This window comes from Typha angustifolia, chromosome 12 (genome assembly GCF_048772165.1).
Source record: "Typha angustifolia cultivar Huaian chromosome 12, ASM4877216v1, whole genome shotgun sequence".
Classification (NCBI taxonomy): domain Eukaryota; kingdom Viridiplantae; phylum Streptophyta; class Magnoliopsida; order Poales; family Typhaceae; genus Typha; species Typha angustifolia.
The window spans coordinates 1,458,561-1,471,001 of record NC_133250.1 but is presented as its reverse complement, the minus strand read 5'-3'; the positions used below and the strand labels follow the sequence as shown (position 1 = coordinate 1,471,001).

Here is a 12,441-nt window from a genome sequence, read left to right as displayed (position 1 = left end):
AGGTCAATCATTGACAGAGGTCATTGCAGGTTGTAATATTTGATCTATTATTTTCTTTTGGTGAAATTGCATAAAGTAATCTCTCTTTTGATCAAAATTATTATCTTCTTGTGCATATGAAGCAGGTAACTTGTTTGGTGGTTTCATGTGATGGTGGTGCACAGGTTGAGGAAGATCAACTACTACACCTACTCTCTGACAAAGTGACAATGTAGTGATTGGTTGCTGCTAATTTAGTTGGATTTAGCTTTCCACATGGCAAAAGAAGAAAAGGAAAAGAAAAGAAAATATATATCATGCAATGATTGTCACTCCCTCAGTCTCTTGCTATGGTTTCAATCTGAAGAAAATGAACAGCATAGTAAGTAGTGATAGCAAAGAGAAGCATTTAACATTCAAAGGACAATTTGTTAGGATAATAAAACTCCTATAAAGAGGTGTTGAGTTTGGTAGTAGACAGAGGTAAAGCAAGCCTCCCAGATGTCACTTACTACTTGGTTTTGAATAGAGGAGTAACTTTATTAGTTAGCTCAAAGATCAATCCAAGTCCAGATGGAGACAACTCTTGTTTACTCCCAAAAATAAACTGACAAGATGGATGGGATTGGCATGTGAGCAATTTATGTTATCATAGAATTTGTAACCACATCTACAGTAACCTTGCTGCATATTAAATCATTCACTGCTAACTTTTTCCCATTGTTTTCAAGATTTGTATTGCCTATTCATAGCACAATAGCTGAGTCCTATAGTAGTATAATAATTTTAGATGGAAAGTTTACATAGCTCTGCCAAAATAATTACTAATTGCTTTTGTTTTGAGGCCCCCAAAGTATGCCAAGATATAAGTACCAGGGGCCCAAAGATCCAAAGTTAGTTACTATTATGTACATAATTCACTGTACCTAGCTATTACATTATTAGTAAATAGAAGGTGAATGCAGTAATAAGATAAAATCAATGGAAATGATAGATTCTATGAAAAAAAAAAACAATTAAAAAGATAAAATAGTTTTAGACTAATTAGACAAATATATTATGTATCTTTTATACTATTTTTTAATAGTTTTTTATTGTTAATATACTAGAAGAGTAGGGCTTCATTTGTTCTTAAGAGTATCATGTGATTAATTTTATTCTTATATTAGAGGATATTGGAGGGGACAAAGAAGAGGTTGAAGTTAAAATATTTGTTTAGTGCTTTTATTTAACACCATTAAGGAATGATTGATTTTCTATAATTTAAGGGGCTGATGTGTAAAAAAGGGGGGTTGCATATGGAAGTGGGCAATAGTTCAGGGTTTTTAGTGTAATTATCTCCCTGCAAAATTCTGGCGGTAGCCCTATACGGCGGAAGCCCTAAAATTTAGCCGCCAAAACGAGCAGCAAACGAGAAGGACGAGCAAGAGGATGCGCTTCGCGGTGACGAAGGCTTGCGGTGGCGGCAGCAGCGGCGGCAAGGCACGTGCCGGCGTCCTCTATATAGCCGGCGCCGTCATCGAGACGCCTTCGGTTCTCCTATCGACCAGGAAAGGTCTCCCGGCCTTCGTCTCCCGCGATTTACTCTCTGCCCTTCCTTCCCCTGGCTCCCACCTCCTTCACGTGAGCCCTATACATTTGTGAGATTTCTCTTCTCTGTATCTTTCCTTCGTTGATTAGATTTTGCATTGATTTTGTTCGTTGAAATGCCCAAGAGGAATCTGTGACTAGTGATGTGTGATTGCCCAGTTACTTTTGTTCGGAAAAGTGTTTCTTTTTGGTTTTCATTGTCCTTTTGAATTTGATTCTGTGAATTCTGGCAGCCTAACTGGGACCTCTCTCTGTCTAGTGGATTGAATGGGCATGTTCTTCGAAATGCCCACCAGCAGTCTATGTTTAGTGATGTTTTATTAACTACTTGAGGGTGTTAGAGAGAAAAAAAAGTTTCTTTCTCTGGTCCGTCTAGTATTGACTCTAGGAATCACACGTGTAAAAGATTTGCATGGTCTGGACAATCCAATTTAATACCTTTAGGCATGGAAGGTGTTCGGTCACCTGCCTGGCAAGAGCCCGTACTAAGTAATTAGTGTTCTTGTCTACTTGTTTGTGCTAGGGAAAAAGATTATCTTTATGGTCACGATCGTCATTGTGATATTGATTTGGGGTACCATGACATGTGTCACGACTCAAAATTTAGAATTATGACCGGCACCTCAATGTACTTGAGATACACGAAGTCTTAACTAATAATTTATTCTAAGTTCCAAAATAACAAAAATTTAATTATGAACAACTAACTCCAATAAATATAATCCAATAATAAAAAAAACACCAATGTCATTGATAATGTGTTACCAATCAAACTAAAATAATAGATGGTTTAGAATAAAATGTCTAATACAATCGATGGACAAAATAGTAAAATCCTAAGTAGAGGTGGGGTTCCGGTGCATTTCGCTCAGTTGCCATGTGGATTAGCACCTAGAATATTAGAAGAGAGAACTCATATAGCTGAGTGAATGGAATCCACTTAAAAGCTAAATAAATTCGAATTTATAACATAACTTTAAATAAATACGAGTCCAATAATATAAAATAAGAATCTTACTAAGCTTGCTTATGATAACAATAATAATAACAATACAAATAATAATAGAGTAAATCATATCTCATAACATAGTTTGTGTCAATATGCTGAATTTCTTTTAATATTAATAATAATGTCATATGTCTTAATTTGGGGCTGTCCTCGAAAATTCATATTAATTGTAAGTCACCTCGATATGCACTCGAGTCTTTTTCTTATAGTTAATCTAATTAGGGTCACCAAGAGGTGTCACTATGTGATAAACTCACCTTGTCTTTTCTACTAACCATAGAGAAAGATTAGAGTCATCTCAAGGAGATTTCTAATCTAGCCTGGGACTATTTTCTAAGCATGCCAAAGCCATCTAAACGAATCATATGCTGATCAGGTATATGTCTGTCTCCTGGACTTCAAGGTAGTTGAGTCATCACAGAAGAATGCATGAAGAATATCTAGCTTGTGTCTATTCTCAAAATCATATCACGTATTAATTATGTTTTTCCACTAATATTATCGATCATATAAATGACTATATGCACTAAGTATAGCAATGCTTTGGGTCTTATATTTTGCACATAGAACATAATAATGCACAAAATATAATAATGTATTCACACTGAATTATAAGTGATTTGATAAAAAGTACAAAATACAAGACGAATAAATAAAATAAATACATAAGTGAACCCACTCATTCGTGTCTAAGTGAAACGACTGAAATCTCTAGTCCATAGATTAAAAAAAATAACCACATTTAATAATAAATAAATAACATATTTCAATTTAACTAATATCATGATTTCTAAACTTTAAAGCTAATTACATAGTTAAAATGGGTTGATTTAAGCCTATTGGATTGAGCTAGGCTGCGGCTAACTTGCAGTCCACAAGATTTGAATTAAACGGGCTAGGCCAAGGCCCAACAAATAAATTTGCAATGGACTAGGTTGCGGGTTAGCCCGTAGCCTATTATTTGCTAATTTGGTTGGGGTCGGGTCTAGGATCTGAAATCCAACTCGAACTCGCAACTAAAAAAAAATAAAAGGGAAGGGATTGGCTCGGTCTAACCCAAGCCCCACTCCCCCCTTCTTCCTTGAGAGGGTTGACACAAAGAAGAGAGAGAAAGAGAGGAGAGAGAGAATCTATCGGTGACCGCAGTCGTCGACGGTCACCGACCACACCCTAAGCTCCCCGCTATGATCGCAGTCATGGCAACCACAGGACCAATGCTCCTAACTCATGGTTGGCGCCTTGGCGGCGATCTGAGCCACGAGGGCTCCAAGAAAGCACGCCTATGACATGAGGCCAACGGTATGAAACTTTGGCACACGAGTGGCGGTGACTTGAAGCCGCCGATTGGCTCAATTCACCAACAACGCCCGTTTGCCCCAAAAATAGATATTTTTATTCTAACTTATTAAACTTAAATTAATTATGAGAGATGAGAGAGAGCTAACCTGCGAGTCATTGAGTGGTCTCCGATCACTCTGGCAGTGCTCCAACAATCCGATTTGACGATGGGTGCTCCAATAGAGAGAGAGAGAGAGAGGGGGGGAGGGGGGTGAGGGAGGGAGAACTAGGAGAACTAAGTATACTTGGGTTAGAGTTTTAATTTATAGGATAGATTTTTAAACCTATATATGAGATTAGATTCGGATTTGGAGTGGCCAAAATCTCTCGGTCACTCCTTCGTCGCGTAACTGCTAAGGAGACACTGTATATGCGACCCTTCTTTTGTTTTTTTGGTTCTCACAGCATGTATTACAGCCTTGCATGGTCTGGGTCTTTGAGTTTGTGAATCCTCTCATTCTCTATAGCATTTAGTGCCAACCAGTTTATAGCTTCTAAAATGGGGAAAAAAAAATCTGTCTTCCAATGTTGGGACTACTGGACTAGTAAATATGTTATTTTGATAGGTAAGGTTTCATCATTTATAGATAGTCAAGGATATGGTCATGTTTAATTGGACGCTTAGCTCGACCTAGTACTTTATAGTCTGGTTAGTTCCTCTTTTAGTTCGTTTTATGATTCACAAAATTGTCAATATGCGTTCATTTTACTTTCATTTTGTTATCTCCCACCCATTTAGTGCAACTAGTTGACTTATGGAGACTTAACATGCTTATCTTTCAATGCCTTCTTATTTTTGTCATGAAAATGTCATGCCATAGACTCATTGCACTTTAACCATTTAAAAAATCTTACTATCCAAAATATCTGATTGCAGTATGGAGTGCCCTGCCTCAGAAACTATATCTAATATTGGTGGGTTGCATCAGATGCTTGGTTTACAACAGCATATCCTTGTAGCTGCTGCAAGTGATTCAGTTGAGAGTCTACCCGAAAGTGAAAGCACCAACAAACTTGGAGCCTCTTTTGAAACACCATGTGGTCGCCTACTGGTATGGCTTTTATATCACCTTTTGATGATCATGTTCCTTGTAAATCTTCCTTATTTTGCTGCTCCCAACTTCTTTCTTGCAGGTCAAACCTGCAAAATACATGGAAATGATTTCTTCCATGAAGCCTAACATGTGGGCGAGCTTGGCAGATGAGGTGCCTGCTTGGGTTCCTGAGAAGCGAAATGCAACTTCTGTTGATAGAACCCTACGGTGGCTTGATGATTGTCTGGCTATGGGCATGGTGTGTAAATATTCTAAACACTTTATTAGTCTGTATCCTGTGACTAGTTTGGATGTTTCTTATTGAGGTATATGTAATTTTGGAATGACTACATGCTTGGTCATAATGAAAAAATTATTGATGATTCCCAATTGTTCTGTATGTAAATACTTATTCAACATTGCAGTAACCATAGTTCAACTTTAGTTTTCTTAGTTATCATTTTGATATTTTTTTTAATCTCAGTAGGGGTTCTTTTCTAAGTATTCTGCTTCATGTTTAGGATTTCCACTGATTTTCTGCTATTGAAATCAGTAAGTTGATGAACACTCTGTAAAAAAATTAGCTTTTTCTTTATTTGTGTGAGCTTGATGTGCTGATGATAGATTTACCTTTGTTTTTGTTTGTTGTCATCCATGGCTTAGAGATGGATGCTGCTTTTTGTCATCATACTTTGCCTTCTTTTGGTTGCATAAGCATAAAATGTGCAATTTACCACAGTTTTTACCTATCTACATGCTAGCCTTCTGGACCTCTTGTTATCTACCTTTATATGCTACAAAGTACAGACAACTTGTCATATGCTCTTAATAATCTAGTATGAGCCTGAATCCTAAAGCCAAGTAATTCTCTAAATAAAGCAAGTCATAGCTTGTGACATGCTTGAAATTTTGCTCAGTAATAGCTTTTCTTAATAAGTGTGCAGCCTAAATTTAATTTAAAAAATGAGCAACCTAAATGTCTAAGATTTGCTGTCTTATTTGTATTCTCGCTTGATTGGGGTTGAATAGTAATATATGAAATTTGCCATACTAGCTTGGCAGATGAGGTGCCTGCTTGGATTCCTGAGAAGCAAAATGCAACTTCTGTAAGTGCAAAGTATGCAAATTATTGGACAGTTTATCAAACAAGGAAACACTCCATCCAACTGTTACACACTCCAACAAATTCTTGAGCTTGCACCATCCTTTTCTTTTGTCAAACAACTTCAGGCTTTCTTCCCAAGCTTGCCCTTTGCTAAAGCTTCCCAAACATATTTTCCTCTTTTCTAAATATGGTTATTATCCTCGGAAAGGCTTGCATTTTGTTTTCTTGCAGTTTTTTTTCCATTAGGGATGATTCTAGGTATCAAAGAGAATGCTTAAAAGTCATTAGTATTTAGAAACCAAAGAAAGGATGAAGCTTGTTATATTAGATATAAACAACCTTCATGTGATTATACCTAAGAGTTATGCCATCTCTTGCTGCAATTGTAATTTGGAACAGCTATGTCTGCTTCAATGAAATAATTAATGTGTCTGTAAATCTGACCTGTTGATCTGTTGTTTATTGGTCTTCCTAAAGGTTCAATAATGGATCCTTTTTGCATAACTTGTGATTGTCAGAAAGCTGGAATAGACACTTTAGGTGCTATTGTTGGAGGATCCAGTATAGAAGAACGAAAACGTTGTGCAAAAGAGGTGTCAAGGCGAAATGTATCAGGTTATTTGTCTCTTTCTAATGCTTAATATTCCATTGATATACTCTCATGATACACTCTAATGTTACCAGCAATAGTTACTTTTGGTTGGGTGCTATGCATAATACTGTGGATGTACTGCTTTGTTCACCACTATATGCTCAAGATTTGTAAGATGCACATTTCTTACATTGGGCAAGTTGTTATTTTTTATTGTCCTTCATTTTCTATCTTTTATCTATTTAATGTGCTTTGGAGATATGCTTAGCAATCATATCATTGATAGTAACTTAGTTTATCATAAGGTTTTGGTGTCTTCTATTTCTCTCCAGCCATTACACTCTACTATACTTTGAAATGATTCTGCCGAACTGGAAAAAACCTTACTCGTTTCCTTTAAAGGAAATATTTGATCTCCAATATTAGCAAGTACTAAGTAATGGGATGAACAATTGAAAAGATAGTTGATAAAAGATACCTGTCACAGCCTAGAATTTTGCAACTCAAAGAACATCACTTTGGCACTAAAAACAGGCTGTTCTTTATTTCTTTCTCCTCCTGTATAGGTGACAGGATTCAAAAGTAGAATCCCTTGGTCATTTAAGATGAATGAATTTGTTCCTTATTGGAATTTACTGTTATAGCGAGCAGAATCTAATGATTTGCTGCAATTTTCTTTAGTATGAAGCAAATTGTGCTCATTAGATAGTGCTACTATGTGTTCCTAAGGATTTTCCTGTGCCTTTTCTTTTAGATTGCAATCATCTAATAACTCATGTTTCAACTCCTTTTTATCATATGAGAAGCCTTTCTCTTTAGTGCAGAAATTGAGCCCCTCCTTGTAATGCTTACAGGTTATTGGATTGGAGGTTTTGGCCTTGGAGAGAGTTCAGAAGAGCGTTCAGATTTACTTAATGCTGTTACGGTAAGGGACGAGGCCATTATTTGGTCTGCATGATTCTTATGCTTTAAGGAGGTCCTGGTGCCTCATATTGCATTGACAATGATGTTGACAGTAGAACTAGGTTCTCCTACAGACATTGTAGTAGCAAAAATGCTGCTTTGCTATGTTACAGAAGATGCATCTAAGAAGACTAAGATGTCTACTTGATGACAACACATGCCAGTGAAAAATATCCAATGTGATGTGTGAATTTGCTGTATGCATGTTTTCTGGATTTAGGTTTGTTATCTATATGTTATTCATATTCATAAGATGTTATGCAGTGAGGACTGAGGAGGTTTAATTCAATGTCATGATGTTACAGCTGCTCCTTATAATAATTAACCACCTTGATTGTGGACCTACAATTTGATAAAGCATAGAGAAGGCTAAAATATGATACATGATATGGTTAAAAGTATGAATACTTAATAAAGCATGGAGAGGGCTAAGGTATAACTTCACCAATCCCTATGTAGATGTTTGAAACGGCATTTCAGCGCATGAGATTCTCACAATTATGGATCTAGAAAAGCAAGATGAACACAGCCTTATGGTCCTTACCTCTTTGTCGTAAAGCATGTTTTGTAACCTAAACCCACACCATTGGTATGGATTTGTTACCATCGCCCTATGTGAATGTTGTAGGCGATTACAAATTTAAGTGATAAAATTTTTGAAATAGAAGATAAAAAGTGGATGATTTTGTTGGTTTGATTACAATGTTGAATAGATATTATTTTGTGAGGGTCTTTTATTTGTAGGGTGAGAAAATGCATACTGTTGATCTTTTTTCTAATTAAAATATAGAATTTTGTATAACATACCATTCTCCTTTCCCAATAATCAATATTGTCTAGTGAGTCATGACTAATGAGTTATTTGCATCTCCTTGTTGTGCTAGTAAAGTATCAACTAATATGGTCAGAGATTGGTCAATCTGGTGTGATTTGGACCGCATCTAGCTTACCCTGTTAAGATATCTACTTTCATATATAAAGCAAAAACCTAGCAGATTGGATGTTTGGGCTCTAAGCATTGCAATTCTCTTCCGAACCAAACATCTTTTGTTTAGTAGATCCCTCCATTTTCACTTTCATCTTATGGTGTTGAAATTTGAAATAGTAAGAGAACTACATAATCTAACATGATTATATTATTATACCTACTTTGAACAAGCATAACTGTCCGATGATCAATTTCCCTAAAAAATTATATAGGATTTGAATGCATGATGTGTTCATTGGCAAAAATATCCTATCTACAACACTCTTCTTAATGACATCCATTTTTTTGACTATGAGGCACTCAACCAGATGAAATGCATCTATTTCAATGAAATTATCAAAAGATTATACTGTTGATTGTGGATTTTATAAGTTTAACGAGTTAGTTCTATTTTAGTTTAATAGTAGGTGTCCCAATGCATAAACCTTTCACCAGCATGGGGTTTAGGAAGGGAAAATATATGCATCCTTACCCTCCTGATTTTTTCTTTCAGGATTGCTTACCAGAGGAAAAGTTGCGTTTTGTGTCAAGACTTTCTCTTCCAGGTATCGAGGCTATATCACTTTTTTTTGTCATTGTTACTTCTGATGAATCAAATTTTGGAACTCAATTGGTGTATTTGGTATTTCCACTGTCAAGCATTTTATCATTCTTTAATATGAATTAGAATCATAACCAAGTAGAGTAGTAACTATTAACCTATTTTAGAATACAAGCTAAAGTTATATCAATTAATGTTGGCCGTGCCATGCCGTGGCACGACATGCCCCAGCGTGGCACAACATGCAGGGGTGTGCCGTTGGCACGCATTTATCATAGTTTTAATAAAAATTAAGATATTTAGAGATATTTTTTGATCTTCAGTATGTTAATTTTTAATTTTTTATTTAAATATATATATTAAAATTTACATTATAGTGTTTTATCTTTAGATTATTTTATAAATGACCGATATTATTAAAGATAAAACAATAGTCAAATACAAATATTATTCAACACATAATATAATTGAATATATTTATTAAAATTAATATTAATAATTGAACACTCACTGAACACATAATAACATTCAACACATATTATTAAAGTTAATTGATGATGATTGATAAAATTTTAAAAAAAAGTTAAAAAAATATGGGCTTTAAATGTCATATCATGTTTATTAAGAAAATAATTAAAGTTGATTTAATTATGATTGAGGAAAATAGAAAAAATTAAAAGAAATAGATCCACATCGGCACAGGATTGGCGCGGCTTGGCACGTGGCCGTGCCGGTCGATACGTCTCAGCGGAGGTGTGCCACTAGCATGCTCAGTACCAACTGCCGTGCCACCATTGGCACGACCATCCTTGATATCAATAGCAGTCATTGGATTCCTTTTGCAAACTAGATGTATGTTATCTTAGGTCAGCCTTCCTCTTTCTTAAGCTTAAATTGGACTTTTATTAGCATTGTTGGTGTTTGCTATACAGTCCAATACTTCTGAGTTCTGACTAGCATTAACCTTGTCTTCTGGGAGCTCTTATCATGACACGGTCTAATTAAGACAATAAGACATGATATTATTAAATTCTTTCAGATCTTCCTAATCTTCTGGAACCCTGATCAGACAACAGCTGAGAGCAACCATTGACTTCATCATCCAACCCTAGTAATGTGTTCTTCCTCTCTCTTCGACTATTACAATAAATCAAATATCACAAATCTGGTCTTAATGATTTCTTTGGCAAAGAAATCATTACACTTGTACATTAGTTATTATTTATCTGTGGTAAAAGTGACTGATTTATCTGTTATTGATGGTCCATATTTTCTTCGACATATTCTAGAGCAAAACAAACCATGTGTTTTGCTTTTCTCCAACTAACTTCTGGAACTTGCTTCTTCATCATCCTTCATATTGGGGTTCTCTTCATTTATGTTCTTATCTTAGCAAATGAATATATTCACAAGTAATGCAAAGCAATGAGTCTCACCCCCTCCAAAAAGATCTTCCCAGGAAATGTGGTCTGACTTCTGTAAAGGGCCTTATCATTATTCCATTCAGAATTAAATCATCAAAAAGAAATGTCTCTTCGTGATTTGATAGGGATAAATCACACCAAATGAAGTGTCCCATGCTTCATTTCTTAAACTACTGCTCTGAACAAATTAGCAAGTGTTGGTGTGAAACAAGCATATATCCTCAGAGTTAATTTGATTGTTTCTATAATTTGTGATCCCCTCTTACAGAAGAGGTCTTGCAGGGTGTAGCTGCTGGGATTGATCTCTTTGACTCCACGTATGTAAGAAAACTTAATGGCTTTAATTTGCTTGTATAGCTCATCTTTTTGTTGCCAACAAGGTGCTTTTCTTATGCAATTACAGATACATTTACCACCTTACGCTTGGAGGTCTTGCACTTGTTTTTCCTCTTGACATTCTCGAGAGAGATAGTTGGGATTCTCATCTACACTATGATGGTGGGGATTGCACAAAGATAAACCTTCGTGCAACAATTTACATGTGAGCAATTTCTGTCAATTCTAAGCCTACAAGGATGAGGTGCATTCAGAGTTTAATATCAGCCATTTTCCAATGCTTAGAATTTATAGGTATCTGTTATCTCAAATTGCTTAAATAGTTCTAATCCACCAAACGTAAAATGACATGCTGTTAAGGGCTTGTTGATCCTGTCTGTTTGTGCAGGTCTACCTACACTACTGTTAGCTGTTTCTTGATTATTACTCTTTTTTTTAATTACTGCTCATGGAACAAATGCAATCGTGTTGTCTATGGACAGATATGATGTTGCCTCAAATTTCTTGAACACTATTTTTATCCATGTGGATGTCACCTATTTCCATTGCCTATGCATCTTACTGTCACCAGTTAGTCTGAATAAATGGTTTAATAGGCAATCTCGTGATTCTTCTGTTCATCTTCCCTTTAGGAAAGATACTTCACCAATTGTTGACAACTGTAGCTGCTTCACTTGCCAGAATCACACTCGGGCTTACATCAATCACCTGCTCAATGTCCATGAAATGTTGGCTCAGATCCTACTTGAAATGTAAGCTTCTACGTTTACAGTTACATGACTAATGTCTCTAGTCACTGTCACCTCATACTTATTCTTTTAATGTGATATGCAGACACAATACTCACCACTATCTGGGTTTCTTCCATTCACTAAGAGAAGCAGTCAAGGGAGGGAAGTTCGAAGTGTTCCGCCAGCAATTTATTGATGGCAGGCGTTCTCTTCTTACTACAGCTGTGGCATGCTCATGACTGTTCTCTTCTTACTACAGCTGTGGCATGCTCATGACTATTTATTCATTTCACTATCAAGTTTGCTTGCTACTCCGTGAGAGGTGTAATGTAACTTTTTATTCTAGGGGTTCTAATATATGATCGTTTGTGGAGGACAGAAATTTGTAGATGTAATTTCAGAATGATAGAATGAAAGATAAATTTTGCTTGTAGGTGTCACGAGTATCTAACAATTCAACAGATAATTCGCAAAAAGATTGCAATTGCATTAATATTCTACGTGTTTTTTGCCATTGCAAAATTTGCATTGTCTTCCACCTTTCAGGAAGCCTGTCTTGAAATATTGCATTTTGCCCAATGTGCTGATTCTTTCCGCTGGTAATCTTCAGGTCAAAGTTCTGACTTTCTTATTCTTGCTGCAATCTTCAGTAAATCTAGTAGTTGGTACAGTAGCAGAAGCATGCAAAAGGCATTGAATAGTCAGCTTAATGCCGGAATATTTGAGTGAATTCCTTTTGGGGTAGTCAGATAACTATCAGCCATTGCTGGAGAAATGTGGTTAAAGTTCCCTATGAACTGCGCAATACACA

The 12,441-nt window shown here is 36.0% G+C and overlaps 1 protein-coding gene across 4 annotated transcripts; it reads left to right on the top strand.

The window, feature by feature from the left end:
* The first annotated feature begins 1,320 nt into the window (after positions 1 to 1,320).
* Positions 1,321 to 12,144, top strand: LOC140772721 (uncharacterized). 4 transcript variants are annotated; one of them, XM_073114925.1, is made up of 10 exons: positions 1,321 to 1,619; positions 4,794 to 4,968; positions 5,051 to 5,209; positions 6,574 to 6,670; positions 7,502 to 7,572; positions 9,092 to 9,143; positions 10,835 to 10,880; positions 10,967 to 11,104; positions 11,532 to 11,651; positions 11,734 to 12,144. In XM_073114925.1, exons 1-10 carry the CDS (start codon positions 1,411 to 1,413, stop codon positions 11,867 to 11,869), a joined length of 1,203 nt encoding a protein of 400 aa, XP_072971026.1. In that variant the 5' UTR covers positions 1,321 to 1,410; the 3' UTR covers positions 11,870 to 12,144. The 4 variants fall into 4 exon arrangements, with proteins under 4 accessions (XP_072971026.1, XP_072971027.1, XP_072971025.1 ...); XM_073114926.1 differs by having other exon boundaries at positions 10,832 to 10,880; positions 11,581 to 11,651; XM_073114924.1 differs by having other exon boundaries at positions 10,832 to 10,880.
* The last annotated feature ends 297 nt before the right edge of the window (positions 12,145 to 12,441 follow it).

What these genes read in the sequence shown, in the direction of transcription:
- LOC140772721 (XM_073114924.1), top strand. Translation starts at nt 1,411, where the DNA reads ATGCGCTTCGCGGTGACGAAGGCTTGCGGTGGCGGCAGCAGCGGCGGC. An exon ending in CACGTGAGCCCTATACATTT is followed by an intron (nt 1,620 to 4,793) that starts GTGAGATTTCTC and finishes ATCTGATTGCAG; the next exon opens with TATGGAGTGCCCTGCCTCAG. An exon ending in ATTGTCTGGCTATGGGCATG is followed by an intron (nt 5,210 to 6,573) that starts GTGTGTAAATAT and finishes TGTGATTGTCAG; the next exon opens with AAAGCTGGAATAGACACTTT.